Source organism: Acanthochromis polyacanthus, chromosome 21 (genome assembly GCF_021347895.1).
Source record: "Acanthochromis polyacanthus isolate Apoly-LR-REF ecotype Palm Island chromosome 21, KAUST_Apoly_ChrSc, whole genome shotgun sequence".
In the NCBI taxonomy this organism is placed as follows: domain Eukaryota; kingdom Metazoa; phylum Chordata; class Actinopteri; family Pomacentridae; genus Acanthochromis; species Acanthochromis polyacanthus.
In genome coordinates, this window is record NC_067133.1 from 6,187,094 (window position 1) to 6,206,192 (window position 19,099).

At 40.3% G+C, this 19,099-nt stretch overlaps 1 protein-coding gene across 11 annotated transcripts in view; it reads left to right on the top strand.

Annotated features, from left to right (window-relative positions):
* Positions 1-19,099, top strand: part of rbfox1 (RNA binding fox-1 homolog 1) — a 275,224-nt gene that overhangs the window by 208,506 nt on the left and 47,619 nt on the right. For 10 of the 11 annotated variants that reach the window (XR_007938784.1, XR_007938783.1, XM_051941397.1 and 7 more), the window contains 4 exons: positions 9,617-9,763; positions 9,938-9,991; positions 11,736-11,828; positions 18,023-18,083. Coding sequence is in view for 9 of the 11 variants with exons in the window: in XM_051941397.1 (XP_051797357.1) it covers positions 9,617-9,763; positions 9,938-9,991; positions 11,736-11,828; positions 18,023-18,083 (355 nt within the window). In the remaining 2 variants the exon portion in view is untranslated. The remainder of the gene's footprint in view (positions 1-9,616; positions 9,764-9,937; positions 9,992-11,735; positions 11,829-18,022; positions 18,084-19,099) is intronic. The other variant, XM_022208693.2, reaches the window with a different exon arrangement.

Below are 19,099 nucleotides of genomic sequence, written 5' to 3' on the forward strand. Positions count from 1 at the left end.
CGAGGTCTGTGCAGCTCAGTGCGGACGAATTACATAATTTTAGCAGCCACGCCCTTCAACTAGCTGTTAAAATGCAACTATTTGTTAAAATTGCATGTTGTAAGTGGTGTCAACGATTGCAAACTTTTTCTACTCTGGTTTAGTACTTTGAGTAGACTCGTGTGTTTGTGATACACTGCCCCCTGCAGTTTGGGAGCAGATTTCCAAGCGTCTCATTTCCGCACATCACGTTCATGCGGAAAGCATAATCCAACCTTAACAAGTGCTTTCACGTTAATAAGTAGCTTAACAGATAGGTCTTGAGCTGCATATTACTCATAAGAAACAGAAATTTAACTATAAATCAATATGAGGACGCAGGCCAAAGCTTGGTTGATTTCAGCTTTACTGCGCCATAAATAGGGCATGAGGAGATCTGACTGTGATTACAGCCATGTATTCCATTATCTTAATTTGTTGCTTGGATGCATTATTTTAGCTTTATTCTATGGGTTGCATCCCTGGAACTGTGAAGCAGTCTTGGGAGCATGGAAGATTAAATGCAAAAGCATAATTCCAAACCAAGAAGTAGACTACAAATCTTAGAAGGTCAAAAGGAATAATTCTTTGCATTCCAATAGGGTCCTCGTACCGCTTTCAGTGTTCGTGCCCTAATAAGGCTTTAGTGTTTCTTTCAGTGTCTGTCTCTGTCTTTAGAATTTTATTAGTGTTCATATAGCTCGGCAAAGGTCTGTAGGGAAATCGAATGGCTTTGAAATTGCTCGCGGCTCTGAAAACTCAGAGCAGATTAGGTGTGCAGCATTAGTACCATCGTGATCTACCTCATTAACAAGTGGACCGCTGTTGAAGCCTGACAACCCAGGATTAAACATGAGGTTATCTTACTAACCTCAAATCTTGCTTCATAGTACATGTGATCATCTTAATGCTTTTCCTTGTATAAAGGTGTTTAAAAAGCATAAAATCCCACTCCAGGTATTGCCTAAACTCCTAAAACTCCTGCACCCAATCCCTGTCAATTAAAAACTCAACATTTTTTTTAATGGTAGGTTGCTGTCCGAAGGTTATTGTCCTTTCCCATAGTGAAGCGCATTTTGAAAACAGCAACACGTAGATGGTGGAAGGGGAGTAAAAAGCCACATGGAATATATGGCCAGTGGCAGGCTTATGTCTGCAATGTACGTCTGCTGAGTCCAATAACTGATAGGACAATAAATTCTAAATTATCACATTGAATTCTAAAGGAAAATTCCTGCATATCTGTGTGCAAAGTGAAACTCAGGAGAAAGTGAGTCAGGGAATTAGGACTAATGTTTTGAAAAGGTCAAGTCAAAATCTGGATCTTTACCCAATAGAAATGTTGTGGAAAGACCTGAAGTGAGCGGTTCAAGATTGGAAAAACATTGCCTGGTCTGACAAGTCTTGATTTCAGCTGCCATATTCAGATGGTTGGTTCTAAATGTGGCGTAAACAACATGAAAGCATGGATCCATCCTGCCTTGTATCAGTGGCTCAGGCTGCTGCTGGTGGTGTAATGGTGTGGGGGATATTCTCTTGGCACACTTTGGGCTCCAATAGAACATAGTTTTAACACCACAACCTACCTGAGTATTGTTGCTACCCATGTCTGTCCCTTTATGACCACAGTGGACCATCTTCTGATGGCTACTTCTCGCAGGATAATGCAACACGTCACAAAGCTCAAATCATCTCAAACTGGTTTCTTGAACATGACAATGAGTTCACTGTACTCCAGTGGCCTCCACAGTCACCAGATCTCAATCCAATAGAACCTTTGGGATGTGGTGGAATGGGAGATTGGCATCATGGATGAACAGCCGACAAATCTTCAGCAACTGTGTGATGCTAGCATGTCAGTATGGCGATGTGGAGCAAATTCTCTGAGGAATGCTTCTTCCAACACCTTGTTGAAAGAATTGTCTGTGTGTTATATATATATATATATATATATATATATATATATGTGTGTGTGTGTGTGTGTGTGTGTGTGTGTGTGTGTGTGTATCTATATGGGTTATGAGTGTCTCAGCAGTTACAGCAGGTAGTCCGTCCTCGATAATGTGCTGCAGAGCTAGAAATGTGATTTTCCAGCTTTAATCTTTCAAAACTTTCATGATCTGGTTTATCAGGAATGCGTCTCTCGCTTGTGCGCGGGGTGCTGAGAGCGCCGTGTGATGATTTATTTGCTGCAGCCTCCAAATGACTCTACCAGAGGAAAGAGTGAGAGAAAGAAAGCAAGCTGGCAGCGACAAGACGGCATACTGTACATCTGGAAGCCTCATCATTTCTCTGCTGCAGCACCCCTTTCCTCCGCATCATCAAACCTCCCTGTCACTGTTTTATTTCTCTCTTTTCTCTGTGTCTCATCAGCCACATGTACTCTGAGTGTCTTTTTGTATCTGCAACTCCATATTTCTCTCACTCCTATGGGCTTCAGTTGTTGAACTGCCAGTGCTAGCTTTCCACACAAAATACCATCAAAGTAACAAAGCCAGAAGATACTTAATTGACACTAATAGCAGAGTTGTTTGACATCCACATGGGACAGAGGTGTTTCCCAGTATGTCATACAACAGGACAAAGTTGTCACAATACAGTGCTTAAAAAAGTACTCAACTCTCTTGGATATTTTCTTGTTTTTTTGCTTTTCAGCACTGACTTATAGGTAATATAATTAGACTTTTTTGACAAGCATGTTGTAGGGAGTATAAGTATTTATCCTCTTCAAGTAAGTATTTAGTAGATGCAGCTTTGGCACTGCATTGGCACTGAGTGGGTGGTTCTTAATCAGCCTTGCACATCTGGACATTGCCATTTTACCCCATTCTTCCTTGCAAAACTGTTCAAACCTTGTCATCTTGCATGATGATCATGAGTGAACGGCCCTTTTCAAATCAAGCTGTAAATTTTCAGTTAGTTTCCTCTCCAGAACATTCACCTTGTTGTCATTTGTGTGTAGCTTCGGCTGTATGCTTCGGACCATTGTCTCGCTGGAAAACAAATCTTCTCCTAAGTTGCCGTTCTCTTGCAGACTGCATCAGGTTGTTCTCCAGGATATTTCTGTACAAGCAGTCCTCGGTTTACGATGTACTCGACACACGTTGCTTTGTCGTTATGTCAGAACTGATTACGGCTGGTCCTCGGTTTAACGTACGGCATTTCGTCATCGCATCAGAAGTGGTTCAGTGAAGCTAGCTGCCGAGCAGACAAATCCGTCGTCACACGGTGAGCGGAGTGGATGAATATGTAGTCACGCAGTGCTTTAGGACGGCTTTGTTTACATTTTTGCAAGTATTTTCCTCCCGAGTTGTGTTTTGGTGTGAGCTAATGACTGATTTCAGTACTGCAGTTGTACAAATATATAAACTGATCGATATCGTGATGCACGTAATGGCTTTGTTTACCTTGTTGTAGGAGGTCCGACTTACGGCAAAAATCGACTTACGTCACACCGTAGGAACAGAATTCTGACGTATGCTGAGGACCCTCTGTACTTTGCTACATTTGTTGTACCCACCACCTTCACAGCCCCTCCAGGACCTGCTGTGGAGATGCATCCCCACATCATTATGCTGCTACCACCATGCTACATGCTTGCAATGTCGTGTTTGTGCTCGGCTTTGGTCTAATCAGACCATAGAACCTTCCTCCCACATACTTCTAGCAAATTCTAGTGAAGAGTCTCTTCCATGTCAGGCGCTGAACCTTGTAACCCTCACTTGTTTCTTTCTTGGATGGTTGCACACAATTTGAGAAAAACTAATTGACTATGAAGTTTTATAGTATCCATCCCCTGACTGATACTTGGACATGCACTCAGTTCCTTTAACCTGATGGCAACTAAACATGCTGGCTGCATGTGTGAACACACATCCTGGTCGCTCATCCATAAAAATCACACTCGCTATCTCACTAGGTCAGACCCAGTAACATTTCCGTATCACTTTCAACACGACACAAGTGTAACCTGAGCCGCCACATTGATAGAGCGACATGCAGAAGCAGCAGCACTCTGAGCTGTCTGAAGTGATCTAGGGAAGGATTTTTCCACACTGCAGCACCAATATTCTCCCGAAAACATTCCAGAGATGCTTGATGCACAGTTTGTGTGCCAAAATCACAGCACACTTTTTTCACGCACTTTGCTCTACAATTTTGACTCTATAAGGCAACAAAATTACATGCCTATAATAGTAAAACCTTATTGCAATAAATGCCTAAAGATGAATGATTCTAACCAATATGAATGTAAGTGTTTTTCTGAGTGCTTTTCTCTATCTGATATTATTAGAGGCTGAGGTTTGTTCCTTCCAGCTGTTGAACATGAAATATGTTTACACTAAAAAAATATTCAGGCTGAAAGTTTCATTTTACAGTTTGTCCAGCTCATGGAATCACTAGACTTTCTTCTTATGGTTGTTATTTTAGCTGCTGACAGTTACTGGATCATCATTCCATCTGTTACTTAAGTCAAAATTTGCTCAAAATTACCGCTCCTCTAATTTTAGAACGGCACTTCTTGGAACAATCTTTGAGGCAGCTGAACTCTGATCATTATTTATTCTGATGAATCAACTTCATTACATTTACCTCTCATACCTTTACTCTATGTCATAATAGAATTTAATTTGAGACTGTAAAACACAAAGCAAAAATAACAATAACCACAGTGTAATTAACTGTAAGAATATTGATTATATCAATTAACAATTCATGAATGAATTTGTGGAAGTATTGCGATATCGTGATTTCACCACATTTTTAGCGTTTCTACTGCTTTATCTATATAGATTAGAGTTTAGATTTGTTACTTCTGGGAGTCCATACCAGTGGATGTCACATCTATCTACTTATTACAGTACAAGTGTTGGGGAAAAGTGAACCCTGTAATGGAAAAAAAGCTTTTCACAAGTTGCAAAAAACCTGTAAATGGAAGGACTTCTTTGTGTATTTTTTGTGACGAGAAGTAGAATTGGGCATCTCGCGGCCTCTCTCTCTCTCTCTCTCTCTCTCTCTCTCTCTCTCTCTCTCTCTCTCTCTCTCTCTCTGTATTTTCTTTTTTTGTTGAGTGAATGTGTGTGCAGTGTATGCATCCAGGAAGAATGACCTCATCTGGTTGGAGAGTTTATAGAGCAACGTCAGCCACCTCCCCCCTCAGCGTGAGCCCTACACTTTGTACAGTAGAGAAGAGAGAAGGGGTAATTAGGAAAGAGCGAGTGCTTCATTTGTAAGAGAACCAAGTGCACTGATTGCCATTGGTGACAAAGGATGGATCCATGCCATTTCAGACCAAATGTGTGTGTGTATTTTTTATTGTCTTTTTTTTCTATCAAGCCCTGGATCTTGAGCTGCGGCGGGGGCGCCGGCCCATGCCGGGTGGCCGTCTGGGGTGGTTGGTTCCCCTGGCGATGTTGACCCTCTGCCTGGGGGGGCGGGGGTTGCCTCTTGGATGCCTGGGGCCCGGGGTCCTGTGCTGGGTCCACCCTGGGCCTCCGGCCCCTGGCGGGGTCGGCGGCCGCCGATCTTGGTCGCCTGGGGCCCGGCCCTGCTGGACGCTGGAGGTCCTGGCCGGGTTCTCCCTCTGCCCCCTTCCGGGCCGGTCCGTGGTCGTCCTCGTGGTTTGGTGGCTCGGATCTCTGCTCTGGGATTGCTGCCGGCTCGCCTGGGTCTTGTGGGCTCTCGGGCCCGCTTCTGGCCTTCACGGAGGTCAGAGGTCATAGCTGCATGATCACAGTCACAATTGCACCGTACTCTGCATGTGAACATAGCAACCATGTTGTCTTGGGGGGTGTTAAGTTTGTCCTGGTGCCAAAATATCAAAAAAGACATGTTTCCTCAGTTTGTGTGTTTCACATAGATGATTTGAATAATTACTAGCTGTGTTTCATAACAAAACCCGTAGGATGCGTTCCGGTGTGTCTTTGTTAAGGTGTACTAGCTTGTTATCTGTTGTGTCGGTTTCAATTGAAAGATAATTGTATTCTTGCACTTTTCGTTTTCTCTTCACTATCCCCTCTTGTTGTTGTTTTTTTTTCTCCTTTTCTCGTTTTTCTCTTCCTGCCTTTCCCCTGTCAGGTCCGGCAAATTTATGTATATTTAACTAATCAACAAGTATTCAATCTAAATAAATTACTGTACAGTATCAAGGGGAGTCTTATACTTACGAACTCCCCTTGGAAAAGCTAACTTGTATGGCACAATGCAGCAGCCAGATCCTCATTCTGCCTGCTCTGTTGCCGGACAGGACAAAAAAAAAGAAAAAAAAAAGAAAACTAAAAAAGATTTAAATATTTTACTTCATGTGTAATGAATGTATAATATATGAAAGGTGCAATTTTTAAAGAAATTTTTGTCCTTGGTGCTCTGTATTTCTCTGCTCTAGATATTGTGCAGTCTAAAGCATTCCAGTGAGACTTTTTCAGTTTCTTCTTCTGAGTGTCATTGTCCTCTCCGTTTCTGACAAGCTGATGTTAGCCATCATCTCTCGTTATTATCTCCAATATGTCTTATACCGCTCTACATTCAGCCTGGCCGGGCTTCACACACAAGTTTGCGATGCCAAAAGGGATGAGATGAGATGCTTAGTCTCACTGTTTGTTTTGTTTCTCCACTGCAAGTGTAGGCGGATGTCGCCGCAGCCAAGGAGCTCTACTCAGATTGCAGTTGCTGCTGTGTGTGCGTCCGCTCCTTTCCGTATGTGCTGGTATATACCTAGGCAATGCGTGGAAAACTTGCAGTCTGCTGGCCTTATGCTGTTTCTTTTAAAGCTCACACACCCACACAAACACACACATATCCACGCACAGGCTGTATTTTTAGCTGGCTTGGAGCCTGGAACCATTTATGAGTAAAAGAAAGAGAAAGGAGGAAACAGAAAGATTGCTTTTCTGTTAAAAAAAAATCATGACTTTAGTGTTAAATGCGGGTATGGTTACATGCTCAGAACAGAATAATGTCACATTTATACCAAACACCTTGCTCTGAATGACCAACACCTCCAGCTCAGGTGATGTTTGATTGCTTTATGAACGAGACTTGTTCATAAATGAATTAGCTCAAAAGCCAGCAAAGACGCACTCCTAACAGTTATTGTAACAGACACACTTGCAATGTGACAGCAGACTGTGGAGTCCTCTCTTGTGTTTAACAACTATCGATCTCACTCACGCTGAGAGCTCAAGGACAAACACTGACTGCCGCTGCTACTCTGTATATGTGTGCATTAGCATCTATTATGTCCGTATGTTTGCATAATTTAACTCATTCCAGTTCAAACTCCTTTTTTGCCCAGGATACTATTTATAGCTTCCCCATACATGTGCTCTGTGGATCCCTGTCCTGAGCTCTGATGCTGTGTTCATGAAAAATTGCGACTTACACAGTCTGTGTGAGAACTGCCCTGACATTAAAGAGAAACTTAACATCCCATCTTTGCTGAAACATGCCCTTTAACATAGGTTGTTGCTAGAGGTACGGACCCGTATCCGTAGCCTGTGGACTACGGATACGGCACTTGCCATTTGCCAATCAGATACGCGAGATCTGGTCACGTGACTCCCGGTAGACGCTAGCGGTACGGACCCGTAGCATCGGTACTACAGGTACGGACCCTAAACCTGACCCTAACACTAACCCTAACCTTAACCTTAGCTTACCTTTCAACAGTTTGCAGTGGTTAGCAGCTTCTTGACTCGTGAGACTCGCGTACGGGTTCGTATCTGTCTGGCAAATGGAAAGGGCCGTATCCGTAGCCCACAGGCTACGGGTACGGGTCCGTATCTGTAGACACTACCTTTAATATATGAAGAAATCACATTCAAATCCAGGGTTTGCATTCAAGTATCCCCTCTTTTTAAAATTACAGTGAAGAATGAGAGCTATGTATGTATGGTTGTATGAATTCTGGATGAGGTGGTAAGTTACACCTGGATGTCTGTTGCCCGTGGCAGTCAGGATGAATTCATTTGAACTCTGTGCACAACGCTAGCCCACAGCCAACTGACAGTGCCTTATAGTTTAGAGAGGAAGAAAAGGCAATGGAACAGATTTGATCTTGATGACAGAGTTGCCTATTTTTTTTTTTTTTGTCAAATAAGAAATACAGGCTGGGAGCAGATTACATTATAAAGTGACTCAACACTTAAGTTACAAACTCAGAAAATGCTTTCATTGTTATGGTAAGTTGATCGTGAGTGTGAAGCTGCAGAACTAATCATAATTAAAATCAAAGTGCTCCATCATCTAGGGAGCTTTGTACGCAGTATGTTTCATAGAAATCTTTCTAATGCATTGTATTATTTCTCTAGTACAATTTCAAACTCGGCCTGATGGTGTGTAAAAGCTTTATGGACAGTTTACTTTTGTAGTAGCAGTATCTGCATCTTGGTTGAGCATTACGATGGACACAAATGGTCAATGAGCACGGAAATTCATTCTTGACCTTAAGAATGGTGATTTTGCAAAAATAATCCAAATTCAAGTTGCACTTGGAGGCTTTTTCTGGAGATTTTAACCTAAAAAAAAATCTGCATCCCTTTATCAAGGGTGTATTCAAACCTCAGTCATTTGATAAGTGGTGGCTAGACCAAAGGACTAGGTGATAAAGCTGAAAAAATGATCAAGATAAAATATCCCATTGGTTCAACATCAGTAATTATTGTTACCTTTTTTTTAATGGCTTTTGGAAATAAGATCAGAAAGAACACCCCCTCAATTTTATTATTGTTCCTTGTATAATTTTTAATAAGTCGTCAGCAGTGGATATGTAGTAGGATCACTATCATGTGATCGTCAGCAGGCAGTGGGGGTAACGTTCACTTTTGTCGTAGTTACAGTGATGCCATGCCGCTATCTCAATGAGATATCCTTAAAAAATCCATGGATCCAGACTATAAGGCACATCACTGCCAAAATCTAAGGAAGTGGTCCTTGCTTCATTTCTGATCTTCCCTGAAAATTTCATCTAAATCCATTGGTCTGTTTTTGAGTAATGTACAAGGAAGGAAGGAAGGAAAGTCTATCAGAAGTACTTAATGCAAGAGTCCCTAGGTGACAATTTAAACCTCTATGTGGACTTTGTTTAACTGTTTTCTTGTCAGAGGTATTGAGCGCATGTTCAAATGAATCTTTACCAGAAAATCTTAAAACTTAACTGACTGTACTGATCACCATTGTCACTGATCAGAAGCTTTGCCAGTAAATGCTGTCTGATCCTTAATGTTCACTTACTGATCGAGTCCACATATTGAGGTACATGGTGAAGTGCATTTGAGAAGTTAAAAAAAAAGATGAATCATACAAATCTTTGAGCTGAACTGAAAGGCTTATTAGAAACAGCATGATTAGATTCACGACAAGTTGTCATTCTCAAGGCACCTGAATGGAGAGAGACCAACATTGAGAATGAATTGTAATCACCAAATTACCCAAAATAAGGTTCTCACACAGGTGAGGATATCCTAAATAATGTTTGGGATACAGAAAATGTAGAGAGGCTTTTGTTGTCAGGCAAATTTCTCAGTTTCGTAAGAGAATGTCAAGAATCTGCTGCGAGGGCTTTATCTGTCATTTATGTCCTTCAATCTATATTTTCCAGCAGACAGATGATGCTGCGCAGACAGACAGTCAGACGCCAACACAGACTGTACCCGAAAGCACAGACAGCAAGACCCAACCCAAGAGACTTCATGTCTCCAACATCCCCTTCAGGTTCAGAGACCCAGACCTCAGGCAAATGTTTGGCGTAAGTACAGCAATATCTGTTATACAACTCTGAGATGTCCTAATTATTCTTTTTTTTCTTATCATTCATGTAACTTCACAAAAGAAAGTATTGAAACAGTTTGAATGTTTGAATTTTCTTTTTAACTGACAACAAACAGAATATGTAGCATTACCTTTTTATGTTTCCTTACAGCAATTTGGCAAAATCTTAGATGTGGAAATCATCTTCAACGAGCGCGGTTCTAAGGTACATGGTGTTTCTGTTTTATTTAAGTGTGAATATAAATATATCATTGAGAATATTCATTCATATGCTGCTGCAGTAACTTCTCAGGTACAGATGAATCAGTCAGCATACATGACTCTGCTTCTGAACTGTCTGCGGCCTAAACTTTGGGGCCCCAGGTTATTACATTTTACCCCAACTTTAGCTTTTATTCACCCTGCAATCTACATTTAGAATAAAACTAAAGGCTGTGACGTAAACTAAAATAGGCTTAAGCAAATATTAACACAACAGTTAGCATCTGTCTTTCTGACAACTTTTAATGAAATTCTGTTCATGTCAACACAACTCAAAAAAAAGTATGCAACTTATAAAGTTTATCTAATTCCGTTAACTTTCATTTTATCTTGTACTCATGCATTAAAGTGCTGGAAATAGATGCCCTGAATTACATTTTTGGAGTGCATTGCTACAATTCATATTGGTGTCAACTCCTTAAATAACCAGCCAACCTCTTCTTGCCCTCACCTCAGTGAAAGGCTATATTTCGATTTCATTTACTTTTGACCTCATGCTTCTAATGTAAATGGTGAAGTATCGCCTAAAAAAAATCTAAATGGCAAACACAAACTATGGTTAAACAAAAGTGTCCTTTGCCTTGCACATAGCCAGGATTCTTGTCTAACCCTTACACGTCAGGTCACTGACCTTAATTAAATGGACTAAGCAAGAGCATTTTGAATACTTGACGAGGTGTAGATTTGGAATTGGAACAGCAATTAGGGCATGGATGGTGACTTTCACAAGCCCGTAAGGACACAAATAAAGACAAGAATGCATTAAAAAGAATGTATTTAATATATTAGAATACATTTTAAAAATAAATTCAGAGCTTTAGTGCAACAAGATATGCCCAGTCAATAATATACTCAATGATAAACCACATTAACAAGGGACAATATGATTTTGATATTGATTAAATTGTTGTAGATTGCCATTCAAAGTTAATTAAGAATGTCTCCATTTCATTAACCAATCAGGGAGCCATTGCTGATCAATACTGTTAGATTAAATGTCCTCCTCAGAACAACCTCTTTCTTTTGTACTGAGCTTGACTATTCAGGCCTGAACTTTCTTTTAAAAGTCTGGTCCTTTGGGATTTTTACAATAAGATTATTTGCTGTTTTGTATCATCTTTGGTGGATGTTTGTTACTTCCAGGTAGTTCTTACTGTTGATGAAGTATTTTTAAACTGCTCTACTATTACTTCATATTTTGGGCTGCACATTGGAGGGTGGTTTGCACTGTCGCCTCACAGCTAACCCTAACTCTAACCCTAATGAGGATTAAGTGTTGTGCAGATAATGGATGGATGGATGGGTGGATGACTTTGTATTTCAAATTTATGTACCACCTTTCAACATTGGGTCATTGCAGTAAATGATTTATATCCAACTTCATTGTATGAAATTGTCATCAACTTCTCAATATAGGCAGTCATTTATCATGTTATAAACCCTTGAGGCCTCAATTTACTGAGACAGTGTAGGTAATAATTTGGAGGGAAAAAGTGAAGGGCTTAAGTTCAAATAATTCAGTAGTTTTGTACTTTGAGATTGCTGGTTCACATATAGACTATTAAAGCAGGAGCAGCAAATTGTGTCATTTGCTAGGTTGTAAAAAGCCATTGTTCTCTGTAATGTTGAGTTTAATATGTACCAAATAATGCGAATGTTGTTTTTGCTTCTTTCCACACTGCACGCAGGGTTTCGGGTTCGTAACGTTCGAGCATAGCGTGGATGCCGACAGGGCAAGAGAGAAATTACATGGCACCGTGGTAGAAGGCCGTAAAATAGAGGTGCATGTTTTCGAATTTTTCTTCCGACTTCTTTCTTCTCTCTGTTCTCCTTTTCCTCTTTGTATATCTATGTGTGTGTTTGTTTCTTTGTGTGGGTGTGTTTGTGTCTGTGAGCATTTGGCAGTCACCTGGCCATCTTTCTCAATACATCAAGCTGTCAAGTCATCCAAGCCTCACCATTTCCCTTTTCCCTGTGCAGTTTCATTAACTTAAACCTAAATAAATGTCAACATAAAACTAGTCCTTCAACATTATTGTATGCAAGAGACTTTGCCTGTTTTATTTTTTTGTTTGTTTCCTTTATTGTTCTTTTTTTTCCTGTTTTACTTGATTTTGTACTGTCAAGGAAATTGACCTCACCAAAGGTTTAAAAGTGAAAATTCCTTCTACCCAGTCATTGTAGATGAAAATATGTGCTTAAAAAGATGACTGTGGATTCTGATCATAAATGTTCAAAAGCAAAAGATGTGATTATATGTTCAATGAAGAAGGAGTTTTTCCCCTATCCATGGACAGAGGAAGTACTTAAGAATTTGAAGACATCTGGAGAGCGAAATGCAAGGTTCCCATCGAAACCGATTTAGTAGCATGACATTACCTGAGTGCTATTCTAGTGTCTTGTGTCCACTTAGAGGAACAATAGCTAGTCACTACCAGCCTTGAAGCATAACTCTGTCTATTTTTGACCCAAGTATACGCATAATAACTTATGTTATGTAATAGTAATAATTCAACTCATGACTGGTTAAAGTAGCTTTTTCCAGCCTACATGCACTAGGGCTCATATCATCGGCATTCCAACTGTTGAGCATTTTGCAGAATCTACACAGTGCATAATCAAACCGAGACCATACAGAATTTACTCATTGAGCTGCATTTCATAATTGTGCAGGTTTCTGATGGTTTGTCGGAAATGGAACTGTGCAATACTCACAGGATGGGGCTTGAAATAGTCATTAAACCTAAAAATTTTTATGGACTGCTGTTGGTTTTCGCTCACATCTTTGGCATTGAAGTCGCAATCTTCTGTTGCTCTTCTTCAATAAGACACAGTGTCTACACACAAGAGCTATAATCAACTGGCCTCACTGCTAGTCTCATCCATTCATCCATCCATCCATCCATCCATTTTCTGTTCTGTCTTCCTCGAGGTTTCCTCCAGTTAAACCTCCATGGTATACCTAAGCATTAAGAAAGGAAGGCCAGAAGAAAACCCAATCAGAATCTCAAACTCCCTTAAGCAACATCTTTTGATATGAGGAAGTAGCGGGTCTTCCTTGAGCTACGTTTAAGGACGGGCACTGCCACGCTGCAAAAGAATCTCATTCTTTTGGTCAATAACAAAACCTGATGAACCCAGTTGAGGCATGTGATTTAAATATATTAGTAATTAAATTGTTTTTTTCAGGCTTAACGCCCATTCTTCTATAACAGTTTGGCATTGTGTGTGCATTTAAAAATGCAACATCAATTCATCAGCTGATCTTGTGTTTCATCTTGGAATTGCATCACACCCCACAACACTTGACCTCCTTGACTTGAAGTATTAACTCCAACCATATTAATATCGTTTATAAATCACAAAACTTCTACTGTCTCTCCCTGCGTAGTGTGGTGCACATCCTGCATTATTTGGGAAGAAGTAATCTCAAGCTAAATCAATATTCTAGTCAACAGTCCCTTCACGTTATAGCATACACCCGACTACCACAGGAGGCAGTGGTTTTATATACTGTTGTTTCTAGTGATGCCTGTTGCAGAAGGTCGTCCACAGATGACCCACTTTACAACCATCCAACCTCATCATCTCTTTCAAAATGCAAAAATAACGCTCATCTTTATTGAGAATTAAATGTTACACAGCTTCGAGACTTTTATCCTCACATTTCACAAGATTTTTATGCCCCATAACAGTGCCAGTTTCTGAACTGAAGACTCTATAAGACCACTGCATCGTCATCAGCCATTTTAAAGCCACCAACAGCAAAGGAAAACCATACAAAGACCAGATTTTACCTCTCTCCTGTGCCTGCTTCCTTCCCCCTTCTCTCTATTTTTATGTCTGAATAACCCTGACATCTTTATTACAAAAATATCAGTGTTTGCAAGAAACACACAATCCCCATGTTGACACATTTCCCTTGCCACCATCCTGGCCTCCAGCTGTTTTCAGACAGATGACTTTGGTTTCATTGACCCTTTTGTAATTATGCAAAGCCATATCAACCTTTACATTCTTGCCGTTTCAAGTGCAGAACTCAAAAATTCTCTTTTACCTCTGCCACAGTCTACTGACAGTGATCCCTCAGTATATATAGAACCACTGATGAACCAAAGACTAAACTGGGCTATTAACAGATTTCAAAATTTCAGTCTTCTACTCCTGCCATATTCTGTAGAGATGAGAAATATATCGGATCCCTTTAAGCTTTCCTTACCTTCCAAGCTATGGCACCACCAAATGTACTACACCTTTCCTTTTGCAGTTTAGAGTACAAAAATTTAACAAACTCAACACACCATGTCACTTCCAACTCATCTCACTAATAAACTGAGGAACCTCTATGTGTGTGCATCTGCCTATCCGTTATTCGCTTTTCTCGAAAACCATTCATCCAGTTGACTTCAAACTTGGGGATTCTATGACTGAAGATGAGAGAAGTTATTTGGATAGAAAGTTCTTGAAAAAAACATTAAGAGATTAACATTAAACAGCAGTCAGTGACTGTGGTGGGACTGGGATGACTAGAGAATGTAATGGAGTCGTTGCGTTGCAACAATCACAAAAATGGCTGTGACTAGTCAGAACATAATTTCTCCCAGAGAAGAAGGTGCAGCTAAAAAAATTGCCTGTGATTTTCTGAAGAGGGGAAATACTTTAGATAGAGACAAACAATGTGGCTCTCTGTAAGCATCACAAATGGAAAATGACTGATCACATCAGCACAACTGCTGCACAAACACTTAAACATTGAGAGCAGCGATGGGTAGCATCCTCACATTTACTTTTTGTCACAGCCAAAGGAATGCAAAGGCTGTTTATATGTTTTCCACAAGTAAGTTTCTTTATGATAAGGTCTGTGTAGTGCCTAGCAGTTCTTTGAGCAATTTGGACCAACATTAAAATAAATAAATATGGCTTGAATAAATAATTTGATGGAATGAAAGCTAAAACATTATTTTAAAGATGTCAAAGACTATCTATTGCCTGTAGCATTTTGTTAAAGTCCAACATAAAGATTAGCTTATGAATTGTTGTAGCCAAGAGTAATTTTACAGTGCTAGGGCAGAGTCATGGGGAAGCTGGTGTGCTTGATCTCCAATGAGCAGTGGATGAGGGGGTAGAGAAAGAAGGCTTAATAGAGCCACACATGCTAAAGGAGGCAATGGTCTACAGTTATATCCAAGCCATTTTAAGGTGTGTGCAATTCTGATACACAGTGATGGAACTTTCAGGAGTTTAATCAAAGACCATATTTCAGTAAAAATACTGATTCTCCAGTTCAGGGAAAGGGTTGCTATAACATAAATGTGTCCTTTTGAGTTTGACGTTGAGTATTTTTCTCCCAAGGCATCTAATAAATAGGATCTTAAATTATTATTATTAATATTATAAGCATAGCACAGTAGTAGATTGGAGATGAAATGAGGATGATGGAATGGTTGATATACTCAGAGACATGAAGAGAGACAGTTAGGGTTACCAATTTCTCTTAATGGTGCTATACCTTATGAGGTTTCAGCCAATTTCAGTTTAAATCTTAAGGTTTTAATAACCCAATGCAGTCACTATTGAGTGAGGCCTAGTTTACATGAGCGGTTGGTCGCTGATATTGAGAAAGCTGCAGTCCAATGCAATGAAGAGTGCATAACCTCTTTACAAGTGAATGAGGCAGTACAGGTGAGCCATCAACTTATGACAAGACTTAGCAGTCCACCAGCATCTATGTAAATGAAAGGGCAACCCCTTTGAGAACCAGCAATGCAAACATTCTGGACAGTGAAGATGGACAGTTTTAGAGAGGGATAAAGGAAGCTATCTATGTTCAAGTGGATCAGTTTTCTCAAAAAAGTAAAGGGGATGTACAATGGCAATTACTTGGTACTTGTAACACAGTTCTGCCAGCCCTCCCCAGACAGTTTCACCACTTTTCACATTATGAGTCATATGAGCTTGCGGTCGTTAATGGGCCATGAGTCATGCCATTTGGGGATGAGAATAAATACTTGGGAATCCCCATTAATCAGCTAGACATTAGGAAGCCACTTGGATTAGAGGTGAAACAACAACCAAAAACCCTGTAAATCTGTCCTCGTGTTAGCAACTTGTATCACTATACTATAGTATAGTGGCCCTTTCTTCACCACCAGGACTCATATTCCATGGTGCCATGTTGCCTCAAGTATCACTGAGACAAAAATGAGAAAAGATTCTCTTTGGACACCACAGCACGATGAAAGATGACATTTCCTTTCAGGCCAGTGAAAAATGAGCCCAATTCAACTTAACTGACATATCTGCATTGACATTGCTGCTATGGGCCTGGCCTTACTCAGATAACTGAGAAGGTTGTGTTTTTTCAGTAGGCTTAAGTTGTTGTTAATGCTGCCTTACTTTAGTACGTGACTCATTGTGTTTGTTGACATCCGCCACCTCTGCCTACGTTTTTCAGCCACTATATGAGTAGACTCAAGATAACAAGCAGGTTTACTGGTGTAAATATACTGGCCTATGCTCAGATGTCATCATTTAAAAAACAGGTAGCCATCCAAACTTTATAAGACAAATATGACGATACCACATTTGCATGTTTTTGTGTCATTGCAGATCCATCAAACTATGTATTGCAGAAAAATGCTGTGGCTGCCATACACTGATTCTAGAAGAGCTCAGCCAATATGTACTTATCTCAGTAGTTACCTCCAAATCAGTCACTCTGACGATGACGGATGAAGACAGCTGGTCTGAACAAAATGGTCGGAGTTATGCTTTAAGAATTCAGCTAACTGCTTGTATGGAGAGAGCTGAAAGAGAGAGTTTGTGCAGTGGAATGATTACAAAGTTTTCTTGGCTACCTGAGTAAGATGCTGCTTATTCCTTTCTCATCCCCCCTCCCCCACCATCCTTCCAACGGTAGCTTGTTTAGGGCCCCATCCAACACAGTTACAGCGGTAACAGTACACAAACAAGTGGGCGGGGCCAAAAGGTTTGGGAATGGTAAGTGTGGGCGAGCAAGCCATTCTGCCAGCATTTCCTCTCTCTCTCTTCCTCTCTCTTTGGAACGTTTGCAACGCTAAAACTCACGTGACATTTCTTTTTGAATTGTGGTTGAGTTGATGCTGTATATTGACATACATATTTTCTTGCGTGTCGGCGTGCGTGTCCATTTACTAAGTGTTCTCCTGAAGCTGCGTGTGCGAACGATACTGACTGAGATATGAATTCGTTTGCACATCTATCTGAGATTGTTGAAACCCTTTTATTAATTTGTTTTATTTTATTTTGGAAGACAATGCACCCTTATTTTAATTTATCCTGTTAGCTGTTGTTTGAATTTGGAATGATTTGATTGGTTATTGATTGACTTGGTTGATTTATTTCAGTACATCTAATTTTCTTTTCGGTTGTTTTTTGATCTTAATAGTTATTCTTGCAATGAATTAGAGAGGCTGTTGTCTGAGTGTGAATGCTTTGTATTGCTTTCGTCACAACAGTTCTTCTCACATTTTTAAGGTTGACTGAATGTTGCATAATGCTCCCAACATATTCTCTTCTTCCCTTCTCCCAATGTCATTTTCTTTGTCTGTTTTTTCTCCTCCTTCTCCTATTCACCGCATGCATCTATACATTTACAAAACACCATTTTTGACAGTGCATCTGTTGTTTCTTTACTGTTGTCTGTATGTTATTGAAATGTCACTTAATTAGGGAGAGCATGCTAGAAAAACATCATAAGATAGTATATATGCAAATGAGAAAGTCAAACGATTTCTTTTGGATGTGTTTTTTAAGTGTTTCTGAATGCAATTTCGAAAACACAGAAATGATATGGGTGTTTGCCATGATGCAGTGTACTGCTTTATTTGTTTACAACTTAGGAGACCATGCATGCAGAATTAGTTTAACAAGTACAGCACTTTATATTGACGTATAAGTATCTTAACTCATGGAGCTATCTCTTTCCCTGCTGTAGGTCAACAATGCAACAGCCCGAGTAATGACAAATAAGAAGACTGTCAACCCATATGCAAATGGTAAGGCTAAGTCGGTGTTTACAGTGTGAATACATCTTCTTTAGACGGTTTAATGTTTAATTGTCTTAGAACTGAACTGAAGAAGATTATTTAATGTGAGCGTTGACGCCTTCTATTGAAACACGCCAGTGGTCACTGATACAGGCAACTGATTCTATAAGTCATATGGTACTTTTCAGGTGTAAACTAACCGTGACGTCACCCGGTGGTTTCAATGCCGAGAAAATGAAGCCCGGATTTTGCTACTTCCTGGTCGCCGTTTTGGATTTTTGGAGCCAGTGACATAAAAAGCGTCATCAAACAGACTGGACCGGAGAGCAACTAGGGGCAGGATTGGCTGAGGACTCTCTTATCCCGCCCACATTTTACCGCAGAGGCTTCTGTTGCTGTCTATCAAGTATAGCCACGCCCCCTGGCTCCGCCAACTTTAACGATTTATTTAAAATTCAGTATTGATTTATTTTAAGATCGGCCACCTGATCTCTCATTTTGACCATGAAAACTAACGGGAAAAAAATCCTGAGCTGTAGAAAATCAGTCTATCAAATTTTATTTTTTCCAAAAATGAATTGGGTTCTATGGAGAAAAAGCTTTTTGGAGCCAACCCTAGCGGACGGTGTGATATTGCAAGTTTTTGACACTTCCGGGCTGGCTTCAATTCTGGAGCCAGATGCTACGTCCACTATATATACAGTCTATGGTACTTTTCCACTAGCAACTTCTCGGCTCGACTTGGCTCGGCTGTACTCAGTTTGTGAGGTTTTCCATTAGGAGATAGTGTCTGGTACCACGCACTATTTTAGTGCCTACTCAGTCGGGGTTTCAAGCGAGCTGAGTCGAGCCAATAATCCAAAGTCTACAGAGTGCAGGCCACTGATTGGACAGGGAATGACGACACACGAGAGCGACTCCTTCGTGAAAATCAAATCCACCATGTTTTTAAAAACTGGCAACAGCAACAGTGCGCATTGCTTTTCACGGAATTCTTTTGCTTTGAATCTGACAAAAGGCCATAC